At 42.8% G+C, this 20,347-nt stretch overlaps 1 protein-coding gene across 7 annotated transcripts in view; it reads left to right on the top strand.

The window, feature by feature from the left end:
• The window catches only part of Dync1i1 (dynein cytoplasmic 1 intermediate chain 1), a 304,734-nt gene that overhangs the window by 230,643 nt on the left and 53,744 nt on the right, over positions 1-20,347 (top strand). For all 7 annotated transcript variants that reach the window (XM_005363697.3, XM_013352447.2, XM_005363700.3 and 4 more), the window contains 3 exons: positions 9,619-9,765; positions 14,149-14,262; positions 16,812-16,945. In XM_005363697.3, coding sequence (XP_005363754.1) covers positions 9,619-9,765; positions 14,149-14,262; positions 16,812-16,945 — 395 coding nt within the window. The remainder of the gene's footprint in view (positions 1-9,618; positions 9,766-14,148; positions 14,263-16,811; positions 16,946-20,347) is intronic.

A 20,347-nucleotide genomic window follows, 5' to 3' on the forward strand; every position in this document is an offset into this window, starting at 1 on the left:
AGAGAGAGAGAGAGAGAGAGAGAGAGAGAAGGGCTACTGCTGCTTTTTAAAGCAAAAGAGACCACGCCCAAGTGGGCTGGTATCTTAAGAGCTATTGGCTGAAGGAGCGGAAGGAGTTCCTGCAGCATGATGTGAGGTCTAGTTGTCAAGAATAAGAATTCAAAAGACTTAAGCTATAAAACAAATACTGATAAAATATTTAAGTCACCAAGACTGGACCAAGGATTGTGGTTAAGATTGGGAGAAGGATCCATTAGCCAAAATGAGGAGACCTCTGGATTTTTATTTTGTTTGCAGATATTTCTTCAGATTGAGTCTAGTCATTCCTAACTATATGTGAGGCATATTGTTTATAAATGTCTCTGAAGCGGGACAGTGAACTCTAATTGCCCAGAAACTTGGGGAGGGCAAAGAAAATGTCCTTTGTGTCTTCAAGGTAAGAACTATCATGCTCCCTTATCAACTGAAAATTACTAAGTTCAACATACTGAGATCCACCTGTAATCTCAGTACTTGGGAGGCTGAGGATAGCAAGTTAGAGGCAGCATGTATTACATAGCAATATCTCAAAAGTAAATAAATAAAGATTAATGTTTACATAGCTCTCAACCAATATTGTGGTGATTACTGTTGAAAACAAAAAAATCAGAGAAGAAATGAAATTAGTAGAAATCATGTATTTTATTATAGAATGGTAAGTGATAAAAAGTATTTTAAAAAATATGGTGGTTCCAGAAAAAAAAAGTACAAATAGAACTTCAATATGACCCTACTCTTCTATTTATGAATATATACCCAAAAGAATCAAAAGCATACCCCCAAAGAGATATATCCTCATGGCAGCATTACTCACAAAACCTGAACGGAAAAAGTGACCCAAGTTTGATAAGATAGCCAAATTAACAAACCAGATGTGATGAATAAGGACAATGGATCATTATTAGGCATTTTTTTTAAAAAAGGAAATTTTATATATGCTACCATTTGGTAACCAGGGGATGTCATGCTAATAGAAATAAGACAAATACATCACAGTTGATTCCACTGATAACCAATATTTAGAGCCAGAGAGTAGCAGGATGGTTCCCAGAGGTTAAAGGAAGAGAAGGAAAGAACAATCAGTATTGAATGGGAACATAGCTTTAACTGACAGGAGGGAAAGCTGCCACAGGCGGCACAGGACTGTGAGTATATTCAGAGACACGGAACTGTGTGCGGCCAAATTGTCAGGACAATAAGTCTTATATCCGAAAAGTTTTACCTCTTTTTTTTTTACTTTTATTTTTTTAAGGTTCATTTATTTTTATGTGCATTAGTGTTTTACCTGCATGTATCTGTGTAAAGGTGCCATATCACCTGGAACTGGAGTTACAGTCAGTTGTGAGTGCCATTTTGGGTGCTGAGAACTGAACCCAGGTCTTCTGGAAGGTCAGCCTGTGCTCTTAACCACTGAACCATCAATCTAGCCTCTGTCATTTTTTTCTAAATAAATAATTTTAAAGATGTGTCAAAAAAATAAGGTCTGGAAATTGCTCAGTTGGTAAAATGCCTGCTGAACATGCTTGAAGTCGTGAGTTAAATCCCCAGCAACTATAAAAACCCCTGACATAAGGGTGTGTGTCTGTAACCCCAGGACCCTGCAGGCAGAGACTGGAGAGGCTGTCCAGGCCCATTAATCAGTGAGCTCCAGGTCAGGAGATTATGTCTCAAAACAATAAGCAGGAGAAATGATTGCTAACCTCTGGCTTCTGTATACTGTGTACCCACGCACATGTGTGCTCTAGATATGGGACCTAGAAATCTGCGAATCCTTCCATATCAGAGCCTTTTTGGGTGTGGACACCGGAGGTGATGCTCAGAAATAATTACCTGAACAAAAAGCAATCACAGCGATCGAGTTGTTTTTTCCCCCGGAATAAGAAGGCGGGTAAGTCCACAAATTTCGAAACACATCCGCACTCTTTTAAAATGATTCGTATTTCACATACGTACCTCACAATTGGTTTGGGGTTCAACTCGCTACAAATTACTAGGAAGCTTCACCTGAAGAACTATCCCCACCACCTTGGCAGATGCAGGAAGATCCATTCCACCTGTAGGCAGCGGCACCTGGTAGCAGCCCAGATGAAAACAGTGGAGCAGAAGGAAGATCATCTTGTCTTTTGCTTCTCGGCCTTGCCTCTTGCCAGGAGTTGATTTGTTTGCCCCATTGATGCTGCTGCTGTTGGTAATGATGATGGTGAAGATGATAATGATGATGATGATGATGCCACCTTCACTGGCAGCACAACCAGTTTCCAATCTTCCATCATGGACTACAGCAACACTGCTGTCCAGCAAACCTCCAGGCTTACAGGGCCAGATTGGGAGTACTGGGGCACCCCAGCTTGTGCACTGGGTAACTGTTGGTTGTCACACACGCCCTCCAAGTGAGAGACAGTTGCAGCGGGAGTACTCGGATTTCAGAGGCATACAACTTTAAGGGCTGAGTTAACCACTAGGTTCTCAGCCTCATAGACATGATTTTAGCTGTTGTTACTCTTTTTAAAGTGACTCAATAAATACATACACACACACACGCATATATACATATGTATATTTATGCACATATGCACACACATATACATTTATCCCATTAGTTCTGCTCTTCGAGTAAACCTTGGCTAATGTACCATACATCCACATTTATCATCTCCGGCTCCTTGCCTTCTTAGCAAATTTCCAAAGATGTGTGGCTATCACTTACCCTTGTGTGACTTGTTTGGCTTGGGTCTTACATCAGTAATCCTCTCGGTCCTCATTCATAGTATAGCTCACACAGTGTTTCATGCCCTTTTATTGCTGACAGCATTCACAAGGACTTGTCACATATTACACGCCTCCTCCTCAGTGGATGGGCATTTCAGTTCTTTCTGCCTTTAGAAAGTTGTGGCAATGCTGTTACAAACATTAGTGCATAGGTTTTCATGTAAACCTCTGTATTTGGTGCTCTCGGACATTGACGTGGAAGTAGAATTGCTGGGTCATATGACGACAGTTCAGTCTTCCGAGGCGCCACTAAGAACAGTTTGCAAAGCAGCTGTACCACTGCATCCCCACTAGCAGCTTAGCGAACATTCCGGTTTCTCCACTAGTCGGATGCTTGCAGATGCCTCCTGCCCTTTGTATTGTCGGTGCATAGCCCTACTGTGTACACGCTAGGGTCTCACTAGTGAAAGAAGGGCTTGCCAGTTCCACAGATTCTAAAGCAGCTTGTTGGGATGGTTGGTTTCCAAATTTGGAAGAAATCACATTTTAGAATCAGCTGCTTTGATCTTTTAGTACAAACTACGGTGAGAAGTAACTGGCCAGCTAACCCAATCCCTGCCGAAGAGGTCCCGCACCTGTCAGCTAGCAGCTTTGTGTGCATGGTCACTGCTCGGAGGGAGAATGGAGTGTGCATGCCAGCAGCAACTGTCAGAGAGCGAGGGAGGACATGAACGGGAGAAGAGGGTCCTCGCCCTCCAGCTCCATGGGAGTGTCAGCTCCTGTCTCCTGCGGGCTTCATCACCTTCACACCTCCTACACATGAGCCTTTGGTAGCAACCTTCTCCAATTACATGTGTTTCCATTAACAAAAGAAACGTCTGTGTGTGTGTGTTTTGTGTGTCCTTTCAGAAACACGTAGTAGTTCCGTGGGAAGCAGATGGATCTGATCTGTCTGCCTCGGGCCTTCTGACAGTTAGGCATTTACTTTAAGGCAAATAAAATGTCAGCCACCATTAGACAGCATCTGGCAACAATATGGCCATTCCATCCCTGGGGACCGACCTCTCCCCCAGAAGAGATGGTACTTGAAATAGGAGAGGCTTTTGCACGCAGGACCCCCCCTATCCCTCCCACCCAGGCATAGTGGCTAACGGAGTGGGCAGAGTGCCACCCACAGAAGGACACAGGGAAGGAGATCAAATGTGAACCTAGAGGACAAGCTTCCCAGACAGCAGTGACCAAGGGCTGTTCACCCTCCGGTATATGGGTCTGTGGTTAAGGGGGAGCCTGATCCCTAAGCTGGCCTAGATTAACTCTACAAAATGTAAAACAGCCTCCACAACCACTTAAAGAGGACTTTGGGCTGACTGAATTGCAGGCAGTGGCTTGCCGTGAGTGAAGGGCGACACCCAAAGTGGAGTCTCTCCCCCACCCCTTTGGAATTCCTCCGTGAAGGGGACAAAACAAACTGAGTTCTCTTGAAACCGAGGGTACGGATGTGTAGCCTTGTCTGATAGGGAGTCCATTTGGGGATGTGGCACAATATGGGTGATGGCGAGGCTGATTTGGAGAGATGGCTATAACTAGGCAATCTGCTCAAGGTTGAAAAGTAAGACGTATCTTCAACAGTCTCAGGGCAAGCGTAGCTGTGGAAGATACCAACACTCGCCAGTGGAGGTGACTTGCCCCTCACACGGTGTTGGGATGGTCCCTGACCTGATGGGGGGGGGGGGGAACTGTGCTCTGTGTGCTGTGAGGAAGCACATCCCCCTGTAGCGCCGCCTCTGTGTGGAATAGATTTAGGGTCACCAGTTTTACATCAAGCTTTTAACGTATAGGCTTATCATATTTCTAGGCCTCTGATTTGACCAACAACATGGCCACATCAATGAAATCACGAGCTTTGTGAAAACAGAGTTCAACTGGAGTGCCAGGAACATTTACTTTGATGAAACAGTTAACATTGTCCAAAAATTCTCACCAACCCCATGAATTCCCCCTCTCACAGGACTAGACTGTTAGAATTGGTCAGGCTATCCGTAGTTTTTCAAAATAAAGTACCTAACACTTTAAAGAACAAAATACAGTAACTAAAAATTTTAAATGTAAGAATGTCTTTACACACATGTGTTTGATTTCTTGTTCATGATCAGCTCTAACTATGTAGCCCAGGTTGGCCCTAAACTCCTGACTCTCGTAACTCTGTTTATCAAGGACTGGGATTACAAGCATGCAATACTAGGTTGGGCCACTGTATCTTGATAGAGCCCAGAAAGATAAAGAAAAAAAAAAAAAAGAAAACATCCTGATTCCAATTAATTTTTTTACCTAAGTTTCCCTAATCTTAGTTTAATGATGCCTTATTACAATGTTGAGTAACTGAGTTAACATACAACCCTAATGCCTAGGAAAGTGACAAACTTTAAACCAACATTAATATTAATAAAATACTTTCCAAGATAATTGTCTTTGGAAAATATGCTGCTAAAAATGAGGACAGCAAAAAAAAAATACTAATAACCCATCTTCTTTTTTTAGACATGTCAACCACTTTTCCTGAGATGCATTTTTCTCCTTTTTACCAGACAGCTGTAAGTGGGTGGATGATAGCGCCCCTATGAGCTTTCCACTGGCAGTTAGTAAATTCCTTGACAGTCAGGCAGCAACAGCAGTGACGTCAATCGCTGTAGGAGCAGCAGGGGGATTCAGAAGGTTCCCAGACTCCCCTCTGAGCCTGCTCCATGCAAAATTCCCCAAATCTGAAGAACTCTGACTGCCAGAGTCATCGGTGGGTCTAAAGGCATCTATGCTTTGGATGAAAAGTTTTAAAAATTTAAGACAATCATGCAAATGTTTGCCACCATTGCCTCTGACACTGGTCTTAAGAACTGCTTAAGAAATGGCCAAATTCTAACTAAACTTTACATGTAGGCTGTTAAGACCACACTGCCTGGGTGTTTCCATATGAATGGTAATAGCACACGGCGAGTGTGGCAACCCCTGGAGCTGTCTGCTAAACTTTGTATGCACAAACCTAGCTCATGCGGATAGAAGTGGGAGAGGGAATGTTTGTAGTATGTGCAGTTATGTGAAGCTATGGTTGATGCGGTGTGTGGAAGACAAGTAAAATTGATGAGCCTAACTATACTTCATTTTCTAAATGCCAGATAAAATGAGAATATGGGCTTTTATCCATTCTTTTATTGATTTTATTAAGCTATATATTTTTCTCTGCTCCCCTCCCTACCTCTTCCCTCCCTTTCAACCCTCTCCCATTGTCCCCATGCCCCCAGTTTACTCAGGAGATCTTGTCTTTTTCTACTTCCCAAGTAGATTAGATCTATGTAAATTTCTCTTAGGGTCCTCATTGTTTTCTAGGTTCTCTGGGATTGTGGTTTGTAGGCTGGTTTTCTTTGCTTTATCTTTAAAACCACTTATGAGTGAGTACATGTGATAATTGTCATTCTGCATCAGGGTTACCTCACCCAATATGATATTTTCTAGCTCCATCCATTTGCCTGAAAATTTCAAGATGTCATTATTTTTAATTCTGTGTAGTACCCCATTGTTAAATGTATCACATTTTCCTTATCCATTCTTTTCGAGGGGCATTTAGGCTGTTTCCGGGTTCTGGCTATGACAAACAAAGCTGCTATGAATGTAGTTGAGCACATGTCCTTGTGGTATGGTTGAGCATCCTTTGAATATAAACCCAAAAGTGGTATTACTGGGTCTTGAGGAAGGTTGTTTCCTAATATTCTGAGAAATGGCCACACTGACATCAAAAGGGGCTGTATCAGCTTGCACTCCCACCAGCAATGCAGAAGTGTTTCCTTTTACCCCACAACCTCTCCAGCATAAGTTGTCATCAGTGTTTTTGATCTTGGCCATTCTTACAGGTGTAAGATGGAATCTCAGAGTTGTTTCAATTTACATTTCTCTGATGACTAAGGATGTTGAACATTTCCTTAAGTGTCTTTCAGCCAGTTTAGATTCCTCTGTTGAGAGTTCTCTGTTTAGGTCTCTTTTATTCCTTTTAATAATGTCATAAAAATTGTTTTCCAGAAAAACCAAGTTAATTGTGGTGATTGTAACCATACCGCAGCGTGAGGTTACTCTTCTGCAACATCCATTTGATGGTTTACTGAAGTAAATAGAACTCTGCATCCCAGGCAGGGCCTGATGTGATGCTGGGAACGTTCTGAAATGATTTAACAAATCTCAGTGCTAAGTGTCTGATGAAGGAAGGAAGGAAGGAAGGAAGGAAGGAAGGAAGGAAGGAAGGAAGGAAGGAAGGAAGGAAGGAAGGAAGATGGAGCCAGTGAATGAATGGACAAGTAGGTAGCTCCAGCCCATGGAATAGATTCTAATGTATTGTTAGCTCTGTCTGTGAGTTTCAGAAATACCTCTTACTGTTTGCTCTCCTTCAGTTCATTCCAGCAACAAACCGTTGTGAGACTTGCAGAAGAATTTGCTGGAACTTAACTGAAACAGGGAAGCAATCAAGTGGTTGAATTCCAGGTTTTTCCAACTGAATGACATTCCTTTATCCATATTGATTTGGGCTTTGGTAAATTCAATTGGCGATACCACCTGGATGATTTTAAGACTCACTGAAGCTTTTTTGTTTTTTTTTTTAGTTTCCAACATAGCTCAAGGAACATAAGAATTTCATCAATTGAAAACTAAGAGTCGTTTCTGTGGGATGTGTAAAACAAGAAGCTGACCGGCATTATGTTCTTTTTCTCTAATTCAGCGTCATTATTGAGAGTTATTCTTAGACTTTATGAAAACCAGATTGGGGTATGGGCATGTTCTCTGTCGAATTGTGTTCAAGGAATTGAAACTGAAAATCATTCAAACTGGGAAAACTTGACATTGAAAAACAGTCTACATTCTTTCTGCTCCTTCAGAGGGCCCGAGACACTTTCTGGTTAGGGAGTCTTGTGAGGAACACAGACCCACTTTGATTTCTTGTTCTTATTAAGAAATGGGTCGTTTGTGCACCATGTGGTGATACACACCTTGAATCCCAGCTCCTGTGAGGCAAAGACACACAGATCTCTGTGAGTTCGAGGCCAGTCTGATCTTCACAGTGAGTTCCACGACAGCCAGGGCAGCATAGTGAGAAAGGCCTTGTCTCAAAACACCAGTGGGAAGGGAAGGGGGAGAGGGAGGGAGAGAGGAGGAAGAAAGGAAGGAAGGAAAGATGCTGGTAAGAAGGAAGGGGAAGCAGGGGTAGGGGTCGAGGGAGGAAGGGAGATAGGAAGGAGAGAAAGGGGAGGAAGGAGTTTAGCTTTCCCGTCACCAACAAGTCACAGTTTTCCTTGACCACTATTCCGTTTATCAGTTAGAGTGTTTTGATGCTTGTTTGCTCAAAATCTCTGCTTCTCGCGTGGTCCCTTCCAGCCCAATCAGGTAGCAGACTGTTCTTCGACAACCTCCAATCCACCCGTGTTACCTCGCCGCTCCGAAATGTGTTTCTTTTCTTTTGTACCGACTCAGTTTTCCACAAAGACTTCAAGGTCTAGTACACCCCCTTTCATGAAGACTTTATAAGTCTTCTGCTTTCTCTCTAACTACAACTGATCTTCCCTGGACCTTCAGCTGCTGCACACACACACACACACACACACACACACACACATGCACGCACACACACCTAAGGTTTAATGGGATCCAGTATCCCAATCATGGCTACTCCTTTAATGTAGAAGCTGTAGCCTGCATGAGGATGGCACACTCGAGACACAGCAAATAAACAAATCCCACTGTCCTCTCCATTTGCCAAGGCATGTGACTGCCCTCACGGTGGCATCTATGCCAGGGCACCTTTCTCTATTTCACACGAAGGCACTGCCTCCACTAGCAGTAGCTCTGCTCATCTGAACCTGAGTTTCTTCCGTTCCCATTAGTAGAGCTCACATCAGCTGGGGCTGTGCCTTTATTTACAACATTCTCGGGATGTTGCCTTCCTTAGACATAGTAAGTTCTGCGCAACTTTTTACCGCGTTTAACTGAAGGAGCGATGTGTGTTTATTGGAAACACTCACTCGGCTTGTAAACGCGATATGGAAAGTACCTCAGGGATGAAAAGTAACGTCTCAGATGTGGGAGTTGTCTGCCTTCGAGGGCCTCAGCTACATTGTTTCAGATGAACTCAGGGCAAAGTAGTCTTTTGTGGAATTTCAGAAGCCACACTGTGATGTTATGACAGAGCATGGTCAATTTGGATTGAAGGCCCTTTCTGACTGCTTGTTAAAATAGGCAAAGGATAACATTAAGAGTCGTCTGAAGTGGGCAGGAGAAAGTCATGGAGAATGCCCATGGGAGGTGAGGGAGCTTTGGGAGGAGCAGGTTGGATCCTTCTGAGGTCAGGCTACTTCCTAGAAGGCTACATTATGCCAAAAACAAAAAAAAAATGAAGAGGAAAAAAAAACCGTGTTAAAATTCTTGAAGCTAGAATTACTTTGTCTCTGAGCTGCGCTCAGCAGAAAGAACTGCTTGGTTGGGGCCTCAGTGGGAATTAATATTATTTCTATCACAATTTTATTCAAGAGATGGGAATTGTCCGCAATGCAAACTTCATAGACCACAAAACAATGATGGATTTAAGATAGGTTTTATGCCTATTTGACAACATAGCCAAAACTTCAAATTTCAGATTTCAAGGGGGGAAAGCCATTGGCTGACCTCTCAGAAGTCCTGTGTCAGTGGGTACGATGCCCTACTGTGTATTTCACAGGTCAAATTAACATTACTTTCTGCCCTCTAGCAGAGACTGAAGTTCTCTGACGAAGCATTGTTTCTATCCGGAAGAGCAGCAGCAGCTCAGGGACCCACTCACCGTGTCTCCTTCCTTCCACACAGTCCTCGGTGATGTCAGTCTGCTTTGCCCGTTTTCATCCGAATTTGGTGGTTGGTGGCACCTATTCAGGCCAGATTGTCCTCTGGGACAATCGCAGTCACCGAAGGACTCCTGTCCAGCGGACGCCCTTGTCAGCTGCTGCACATACGGTAAGTCAAGCTTCTACCGTACTCCTGTGACCTGCACAGATCCCGAAGAAGCAGCAGCTCATAGGACAACAGTGGCTGAATTAGACATGACTTATAGAAACTGAGTAGTAACTGACTACAATGTGACTTAGTGAATACTAGATAAAGTCAGATTAACATAGCCCCAAAGAGGCAATGGGAGGAGAATTCCAACTTTGAGGCCAGTCTGCACTACAGAGAAAGAATCTTTCTCAAAAAAATAAATAAATAAATAAATAAAAAGTGGGTTAAAGAAGCATTGACTTATTCTTAGGAGACACAGGTAGATGGATCTCTATGAGATCTGGACCAGTCTGGTCTACATATTTAGCTTCAGGCCAGCCAGGGCCACATTAGGAAAAGCACTAACTTTCAAGAAATGTACTAATAATCTTGATAATCTTCAAGTTCTAGAGATTAGGAAGATCTCCTTTGATGCTCCAAAAGCCGTCAGTGAAGACGGTCTCCTGTAATTACCTACCTAAAGAGCCTCTTCACATAGGCATTTTGAGACGCAAACATATTTTTCCAAATAGACTACCGAGAGAAAGTACCATGCCTAGAGATGGTGTGTGGGACGTTCGCCAACACGCTTTTTCCATTTGCAATTTGAAAGAGTACTATGGCTTTAAATTCTGGAATGCGTAGTGTCTCAATGTGAAGTCTATAGTGACAGTATAATCCCCAGGGTTAAAAGTCAACATCTCAAAACCATTACCCATAATTTAGTAGAAGAGGTTCAGTATAGTGTTCACAAGACAACTGCTCTGTCATTTCCTTTAAGAGAATGGCAGGTGTGAAGAGCAATTGTTAGGAGGGACAAGGAGACAGGCATGTCTCCATCAATCGCCACTACCTTGATATTCAGGGTGGCTGATGTGCCTTCTCTGAAATGCCAAAATTATGCCCAAGGATACAACCCCGGCATTGTTTCCAATTTCCTTAATGCTGTTGCTGCATTCTGTCATCTTCTGGCCGCAAGATCATTCCAGCTTAGAAAATGGGTGGCTAGTCACTTAACTGAGACAAGGAGGAGGGGAATTCTCCAGCTCTTGTTAAGTTTGACAATGGGAAATGGCAAATGCCAAGTCAGTCCTAATTTTGATTGATTGGGGCCAAAGACGCATGCAGGTAAAATTGGTTCTTGGGAATCTTGGGAAATTGATCTCGCCTACCCTATTTCTCCAAACTAATAACAGAAAATTGTGGCCCAAGAGAAGACCAGTACAGTGCAGGTGTCCCCCTTGAGTAGCACAAAACCATTCCTTGGCTCTCTGTGGATGTCTGGTGCATTTGTGAACATGCTTCCAATTTTTCAGAAATTATAAATCCAACTGTTCCGAGATTTAGCAAAAATCTTTTGGGGGCATTCCAAACTCAGAAGTTCATTGGAAGACTTACCACTTCTCTGCCAAGTAATGAACAATGTGGCCATCACAACTCAAGTGTTGTTATCATCAAGCTGAGTGGCACTGTTTCTGTTAGAAAAGAAAACACAAATACATTTCGCCTCTCTCTTGCTGTGTTTTGTCTGATCCATAGCTCAATGTGTACAGTTTGTTTTGTGTTTGTCTTTCAATTTCCATCGTTGCCTGGCTGATTGGTGCCAGGATCAAACAAACAAAAAGAAGTCTCTCCACGGAGGGCTTGTTAATTTCCTTTCACACCCACCACACGTATGTATTTGGGGCAACAGGAAATCATAATTAAAACAAAATCCTTCTACCACACAGCGTGTTTATTTCTAAAATAAATAAAAACAAGCTGTCATTCTATTGGAAAAAAATGAGTTGTACTGTTGCCTTTTTGTCTGTTTCTTTCCATGAAGTAATGATGTGTTTGCATGGTCCTTTGGCTCTCTGACTCTTCTTGACCTTTCCCTCCTGTGCCTTTAGGCTTCTGAACTGATTGCAGTTTGGGTTATATGTGTTGAGTTTTGGTGGTTAATAGCAAAGTTCAATTTGATTCTTGCTAAAAACTCCTAGTAGCCTTCACGTTCACAGCAATGTGCCATGCCTTTCACTAAAGGGATAAAGAAAACTGGACTCCGGGCAGTGCCTTCTGAGATTAGTCCCATCAAGTAAAGCAGCAGCAACATGCTGAATATTCACCCACACGTATTCGTCAGTTCTGCTAAACCCGTTATTTTTAAGTGAATGATAAGTTTATAAAAATTCATGAACAAAACATGAGGGAACAAACACCTTAAAAGCATACTCTTTCGATTGTGGCTGTTGAAGTAGTGTATCAACAGCACAATGCCAAAGACATAGAGCAGCTTCCCATGAAGTCACAGCTCGGCATGTCCTAAGGTAAATCAACTTATCAGACGGTTCCCAAAAGGAAATGCAAGGCATCTTGAGATGGTTCTGTCACTACAGTGCCTGCTGCACAAGCGTTTTAGGCCCTGAATACAAATCCCCGGCATCCACATGACTTTTGGTATGCTGGCATGCACCATTTTTGGAAGGAAGGCGGGATGGGTTAACCTAAAGAACAGAAAAGCAAAGCAGCCAGATGCTGGCTTTTACCTCGACCTCAGTCCTAAATGCAATCCTGCATAAATCTGATATTTTTAAGTGAATCTATTACATCTATTTTTCCATTTGCTCTCTTCTCTGGCCTTGGTCTGCTGTATAACTCATCACATAAGTTTCATGACACAGTGCTTTGGGTTCCAAAATACCAAAGACCTGAAAAAAAGACTGTTGACTACAGTCTCAGGTTTATTTTCAAATATCTGCTGTACTTACCATTGGGTGGACCCATTGATGCCAATAATGGGAAAGTGTCAGTTGGAACATGAAAAAGACATAGGAACTTACTGCCACTCCATCAACATTGGTAAAAGACAATAGAATGGTAATAAAAAAAAAAGTGTACTCTAGCAATGCATTAACATGGCTTATGTTTCAAGGTATTTAAATGGCAAATCATAGCTACACATATTTTTACATTGTACAGTCAAAATGCAGGTAGATGGTCCTGTATTGTCCTCAGAACTTTACCCTTAGGGAACTCTGATAAAAGACAGTGTATTCAACAAAAAATGATTGAAATGAAGAAATATCGAGAACTAGGTAGCCCAGGAAGATTTGAGGGGATTAGGGATGGCTAGCCTAAAGCAAGATCTGGGAATTCAGAGTGGGATATGAAAGAGTAATCTAAAAATGTTCAAATAGTTGCATTGTTTTGACTCAAATGCACTGAGCTTTCTTTATCACAGCTGCTAGAAGGGGAACCCTCAGGTTAATGCTAACACCGACTACGCTGTAGGAAAGGTATTTCAGCTGAGTTTGGATGACTTCTAGGAAGAGGCAGCCAAGAAGCTACACTCAGTGATTATTGCTGCTCTTTCTGACCAGGGGTTTATATGATAATAATAGTCTCTGAGCCATCCTTTCTACAGTGCCAGCTTCTAATGATTGAAGACTGTTTCACTGTAGCTGTGGCTAGGTATTATGGACACTAACTCATCAAGAGGCCAGCTTCAATTGTCAGCTGTTTGTACAGAGAAGCATCGAGTAAGCTGTGGTTTGGCCACTTGTGGCTGAGATGCCGGAAATCTAACCCAAATTGCCGCTAGGTTCTGCTTATCCTAACCTCCCGTTTAGTGTTTCGTGAGCAGCTTCAAATGGTTTTAGCCTACTGTGTAGACTTCTATAGAACAGGATTGGCTTCTAGAGTCCTGACAGTTGGCTAGTGTGTTCTACTCATCTGCCAGGATGTATAAATGACCTCTGTCAAGGCTTAGGCCGAATTTAAGCCTGATAGTCTGAGAAATAAACCTCTCACCTTAGACTTTGAAATAATATACAAGAAAACCCTAATTCTCTCTTACTAAGTATGTTATTGCAGTAAGTCCACCACCAATACAGCCCTCCTCAAGTTAAACTAGTGAGTATTAACCAGTTTTTAAAGCCAGTGCTATCAAATGTGTGTCACTGGCTAGAATGCTAGAATGCATCAAACTCCAGACTTAGTAATACAGTCTTCCAAGGCTGGAGTTCTATGCCTATAAAGCTGCCTCTTCATATTCGCGTTGCGCTTAGAAACGATGCTATGCCATAGACTTACTTGTGGAATCCACACCCGGCTCCCAGCTTGCTCCTGCCCGGCAACAGCCATTGGTTCTCATTCCCTTCAGTTCTCTTGGACTGCATCAAACTTCACAAGGTGAAGCTCTGTAGGTATTTCCACATTAGTAGCTGGTTCGGGACTTCTACAGAATTAGTCTTACAAATGGCAAGTGACCGGAAGGTCATGCTAGTCAGAGGATGTCACTCTGTAGCCCTTGTCAGAGTAACGCTGACACTCATTTCTGCTTGCAGCAGCCCCTGATCCTCCATGTTGATATTTTTACAGCATCCCGTGTACTGTGTCAATGTTGTTGGGACCCAGAACGCTCACAACCTCATCACTGTCTCTACCGATGGCAAAATGTGTTCCTGGAGCCTGGACATGCTCTCCACCCCACAGGTGCGTCCCTTCTCTCCTCCACATTGCAGCCTGCTGGCTCCAAAACCAGCCTGCCTAGGAACATGTCTCCCAAAGACCCAAAGGCCCTTGAAGCCAAAACCTATTTCCTCTACCACAAATTATGTCATTATTGCACTACGTTAATCCTTAGGTCAGTTTCAAATGAAAATGAACTAATCCATTTGAAAGCACCGTGATTAGAGCAGTTGCCTGTATTCACCCTGCAGCTTTGGGAAGCAATGAAAATAAGGGTGGAGCTCGGCAGAGCAACCCCTTCTGGGGACTTGCCTTGGAGGAAAAGAATCCCAGCAAAACAGAAACCCAAGCTGCTGCTTGTTTCTGTACCCTAGACGACCGCCTGTTTTCCTCTCTGGAATGTTTGTGAGCATGGCTCCTGCCATTCCTTACTCACTAAGCGAGAAGCTGAAAATGAGAAGGTTCCCGTTTTCCCAAACCACTACTGATCCCAGCAATGGAAACCAAACAAAGAGCTGGGGGGGGGGGGGGGGAAGAATGCTGGAGGCGGGTGTCTGAGTGCCACTTTTAGAGCATGCACACGTGACAGGCACATGTGTGCAAGCATGGATGCAGACACGCTCATGCTGTCCACATGGCTTTGTGTGAACAAACACAACATTCTCCCCCAACTTAAAACCACGAAGAGTTCATTGGGATAGTCTATGGCAATCTTTATATGAAAGAAATTATAGAGAATTCCCAGAAGATAATTCTCAGTCTGACAATTCTTGTCCCTTCCCCTGGAACGACAGCTCTAGAACGTCTCCCATTCCATTTTTGCCGAGGACTAGTTCTGAGATATATATAAGAACATGTGGAAACTGTAAAGACTCCACTTAAGTCTCTACAGATGTAGACGCTACTAAAGCAAGGCTTTTCACATGACTTTAGGGGCGGGGGAGAGAACGCTAACAAACAGCTCGCAATTCAGCTTCCTGGTTTTGCCGATCTTTATCGGGCCTGCAGTTGTGTGCAGATAGTTTATGGTTTAGTATTAAAATTTTCAGCAATGTGTTGTTTTCTTTTAAGAGCATGGAGATTATAAACAGATATCAGAGCAAACCCTCTATTTGAGAATTTTTAATTGTCCATTTTGCTGATTAAACATGTGTTTGTTTAGGTTAAGTCAGTGATGTGGGAGCTCCGAGCCCATTTTTTATTATTGTTAGCCTGCCCACAGATGCCTGGTTCTGCATAGAGATGGAGTATTCCATAGTCTTGTCCCCATGGAGAGCAGGGATAAGTGGGGTATCCCACAGTTGCCTGTCCCTCTCCCCCTGCACCTCTCTCCCCTAAACCCCCCTCCCCAGTGAGTAACCAACATTTATTTCCTTCCTTACCACTAACCTTAGAGACAAGGCAGAGCATCAGATGTTCCTATTTTCCATGTGACTATCAAGGCATCCTGCCCTTCAGGCGGCACGCTGCCATGTTCTCAGTGTGCTGGTGCCATGAATGGTCAGTATTACCTGGGTCTCAGGGTCGGTGTGACCGTAACCCTGACAGCAAGGATTTCCAAATCATGAACTCTGTGGCCAAAACAGCTTGGTTGAATTGCACAGAAAAATCATAGTTCCTGTACAACTTCACAAACAGTCTGCTCAGAGCTTCAGCTACACCAAACAGGCTGCTCGCTCTAAATAGCCAGGAATAATGAGGGACATTGTCGATACTTGTTCTTTGCTGTCATTAAATTTAATTTAGCAGCATATCTTCCTTAGATACTTATTTGGCGTGGTGTGTGTCTGTGGAGGTGTTCATGGAGGTCAGAGGCACCAAATATCCTTGAGCTGGAGTTAGAGGCAGTTGTGAACTTCCTGACATGGGTGCTAGGAATGGAATCCAGGTCCTTTGGAAGAACAGTCAGTGCTTAAGGGCTATCTCTTCAGCCCCAAAGCATATATATGGATCTTTTGACATACTCTCTAAATTTAACAAATGGTTTGCCATAATAAAGTCTTATATGCTATATTAATCACTTACTTAAATACCTTTCTTGGTGAGCTCAGAGTCTCTACAGCCCACAGCTGCCTTTCATGGGGTCTACTTCCTGTTGGATTCTGGTTTCGACTGAGTGACAGTCTCCTGGTCTCAGTTCACGGAGGACCTACAGTCCCTCTGTGACAAATGTATTTGTACATCTGATATTAATACACGTGTATTCTCGTGAACAATTGATTTTGAAAATGTTTGTAAATACAAGGGTATTATGTGTTTTATTAAAGCCTGGAGCTGACAAGTGTAATCATTACAGCATTAACTTTAGTTTCTGCACCGTTAGTTTCAAAATTCTCACCTGTCATCTCCGCCTGACTGGGGAAGCGGTGGCACACGCTGATGAAATCCAGCAGGCTTGAAACCAGAGACATGGAGCTGCCTGGATGGCAGGGGCAGTGGAACACAGTGGGGGTCTTTTGTAGCGCTGTGTGAAAAGCAAACAGATGATTAAGCCAAATGATTTTTCCATGCTATCTTTGGCATGGCGAGGAGTTGACAGATGGAAATGTAACCACACCGGTGTGTTTTGGTAGGAGAGCATGGAGCTGGTGTACAATAAGTCCAAGCCTGTCGCTGTTACGGGAATGGCTTTCCCGACGGGGGACGTCAATAACTTCGTGGTCGGCAGTGAGGAAGGTACAGTCTACACAGCTTGTCGTCATGGAAGGTGATTTCTCTGTTTTCTTTCTGGTGAACCATCTACACTATTACCAACCTGCTTTGTAAGATAGTTTATTTCTGAAGAAATATAATGCAAGACTTCAAATGTATTAGCTTAACGAACACATCTGTCTACAGGGCCCTGGTGACTTAGAAATCTTTGGGCATGCTTGACTTCTTCACAGAGTCTAATACACTCACTGTTCCCATCACAGCCTTTTCTGACACATACCATCAACCTCCAAGCATGTACAGTGTACCCCTCAGAGACAACAGCCCCGCATGTTACCCATCTCTGTGTGCCTTCCCGAGCCAGTCCCTCTGCTTGCGGCTTGGTCTAGCATTTCTGTCTTCATTGTCTAAACCCTCAGCGTTTAACATACAACACAGGCATGGTTCCATAGTCAAGTCTTCTTGACTCTCTTGAACAACGAAACAAAAACAAAACAGACAAACAAAACCACCTCATCCATTACAGCTTATGGAATTTCACCTTGTTCGGTCAATTCGTTCTTTCAAGGAGTTCTTGCTAAGAACCCACTCTGTGTCAGATGCCAGCTGGAGAGTACAGTAAAGAGCAAGGTACCCGTGTCCTTGCTGACAGGAAAACTGACACAAAAGCAAGCAGTGGTTTAGGAGCGTAGAGACAACGGAAGCAGATTAGGCCGGAGAGGATCATAGCCAGTCACCCAGATTATTTATATATTCTTTCACGTACGTCTGCAATAGCATCCATCACATTCTGTTTCAATCAGTCATTTGTCTACCATATTTCTCTTGTTAAACTATTTCTGTTTCATCTTTGGTTTCCTGCCCAAGTGCCGGGCCCATAGTTAGTAGGTGGAGGACTAAAATTAAGTGAGAAATGAAGAAATGACAATATCTAACTAATGATGGAAGTACCTTAAGACCTTCCCTACAAGCTGATAGTGGTGGTGGTGGTATCGGGCAGTGGTGGCATATACCTTTAAGCCCAGCACTCTGAAGGCAGAGGCAGGGGGATCTCCTTTGAGTTCAAGGCCAGCCTGGTCTACAGAGTGAGTTCCAGGATAGCCAGGACTGTTACACAAAGAAACCCCATCTTGAAAGAGAAAACAAAACAAAAGCAAACGAACAACAACAAAAAAAAATCTTCCCTCCACGTCGGAAGGGTTAACACAGTGTGAAATATACACAGAGCTGTGAAGTGTCCAGGAGACATTGGCAGACACCTCTGAAATCAGGCATGGCAAAGTGGGTTCCAACCGCTCCTAACAGGTGGCCTCATGCCTTTTGAAAGGACCCCTGTATTCACACGGATGCTTAATTTCTCTTTCACCTTCATAGTTCTTGGCCAATTGATTTTTCATCTCTTGAACTTGTCCCAGGGTATTTAGATTTAACAAGGAATCATGAATTGTTTAAGCTCAGCTACATGAATTTTTCCACTCTAATGACACAAGCTGTGATGTTTCCACTGGTTTTGTTTCTAAACAAGCAGTGTTTGCTCTGCTCGCAGGATTTGAAGATGACTTGGGAAGTTAGGCTTCACGGGTCCTTGTCCAGCATCTCTACAATAAAACCAGAACAAACCCACACACCAAACATAAAAAAAATGTATTCAATTTTCTCAAACATTTGCTGCACTCCTCTGAACAGAGTGTACTGATAAAGACGCCCCAGATGTGTGTCGTTTAAACCTGGTTCTTGTTGTCAAGAAACTGCCAGCAGTGGGACTAGAGAGTGCAGAACTACCTGCATCACCCACAAAAATGCCATGATTGCCGTGGGACACCCAGATCCAATGAGTCAAGTGTGTGGCCACAGCTCCCATCGCCAGTGCACATGGAGATGTGCAGTGGAATCGGGCTGCCCCAGTCCAGCGACAACCTGGGTGTGCACACTCTGGGCATTTGTGAGCTGGAGTGCACATTCTAATTTTTTTTTTAATTTTTAAGTGACTCACTTTCTAAATGATGGGTATTTTTATTTTGTGGCTATTGCAAACAGGATGTTTGTATTGTTGTTCCAAAGAATGTGTCTCTGATTCACACCACAAATCTTTTTAACTAATGTTCAATTTTGCTTTTGACGTTGGTCCATCCATCAGAACTATAAAACACACATCTCGGTAAGGCCATAAAGTTGCAAGTCCTGGCTCTGTAATACTGTTAAATGGGTCATTCAGGGCTACAGGGGAAAGGTGGGTGGGTTCTATTTTTCACCTAACATAAGTGCAAATCCAATTCCACAAATTTAGCAAGGTCCTCGCTGTGCACCCCATAAACCCCTTTAGGATGCTGCTAAGAACAAGAGAAGCCCCACCCACCAGGGGCCACTTCCCAGATCAGCTGCTCCTGCTCACTAGGACACAGCTCGCTGGTCCCATATTGAAAGCATTGTTAGCGGTTTTACTGGACAGGCTCTCTAACTTGTTACATGGCAGATGCTCAGCAGTGCTTTGCTCACGAATGCAAAGTCTACCCAGGACAATGACATGTATTGGTGCTGGGGCCTAAACGTTTTAATAACTGATTTAATTTTGCGTTTAGTGACATAATATTGAGATTCTACAACCCCTACATATATGTCATACTTACAGCCTCATGCATATGGACTTTTTAAAATATGATATTGTGAGTATATTTTTTAAGAGTTTCCTAATTGTGAATGACTACATGTAGACTATTATTACATAACAGAAGAAGGCTGGAACTAATGCCAGCTCAGTTAAACATCACGTCAGAGAATGACTTCTAATTGTGCATCCCTAGTTCTCAAATGTTTTTATTTTTTTTAAGGAGCATAAGTTTTCTCTTTCCTTTGTTATTTATTTAATTCAACAAATAGTTATAGAGTATTTTCTGAATACTAGACATTTTGAATCAATAATAAATGTAAGATAACTTCCCTTATGACCTTTACAAAATGAGTCTCTAATCTCGCTTCCGTTTCCAATGAAATGAAAGCATTGTTTTTCCATATTATATTGATACCATGGGGATTATTTTGAAGTAACAAAGGTTTTATCAGTTGTTACATTTTTTATATGTGTCTACTTAATATAAGAAATTTCCTTGGAGGAATAAACAGCTATTGATTCCAAAATTATTGCTAGCCAGTAAACTTCGTGGGCACACCAATGGGCCTGCGCGTCTCAGGAGTTGCTGCAGCAGAAATAAGGACACTCCTGAGAGTCAAGTGCATTTTTTCAGCACAAAAGCTTCCCAAAGGCAACAAAATCTGTAAAGGTGCTGAAAATAGATAAATGATCAGTTTTTCTCATTAAATTCTGAAGATTTTTTAATTATAAATGGCTTTCTCTTAAAATTGTTATGGAAATGCTTGTGTTCTAGATTGTGTATGGCTGTTCTAACGGAGATGAGCGCTGTGTTCTAGATCATGTATGGCTGTTCTAACGGAGATGAGC

Source organism: Microtus ochrogaster, linkage group LG10 (assembly GCF_000317375.1).
Source record: "Microtus ochrogaster isolate Prairie Vole_2 linkage group LG10, MicOch1.0, whole genome shotgun sequence".
NCBI lineage: Eukaryota > Metazoa > Chordata > Mammalia > Rodentia > Cricetidae > Microtus > Microtus ochrogaster.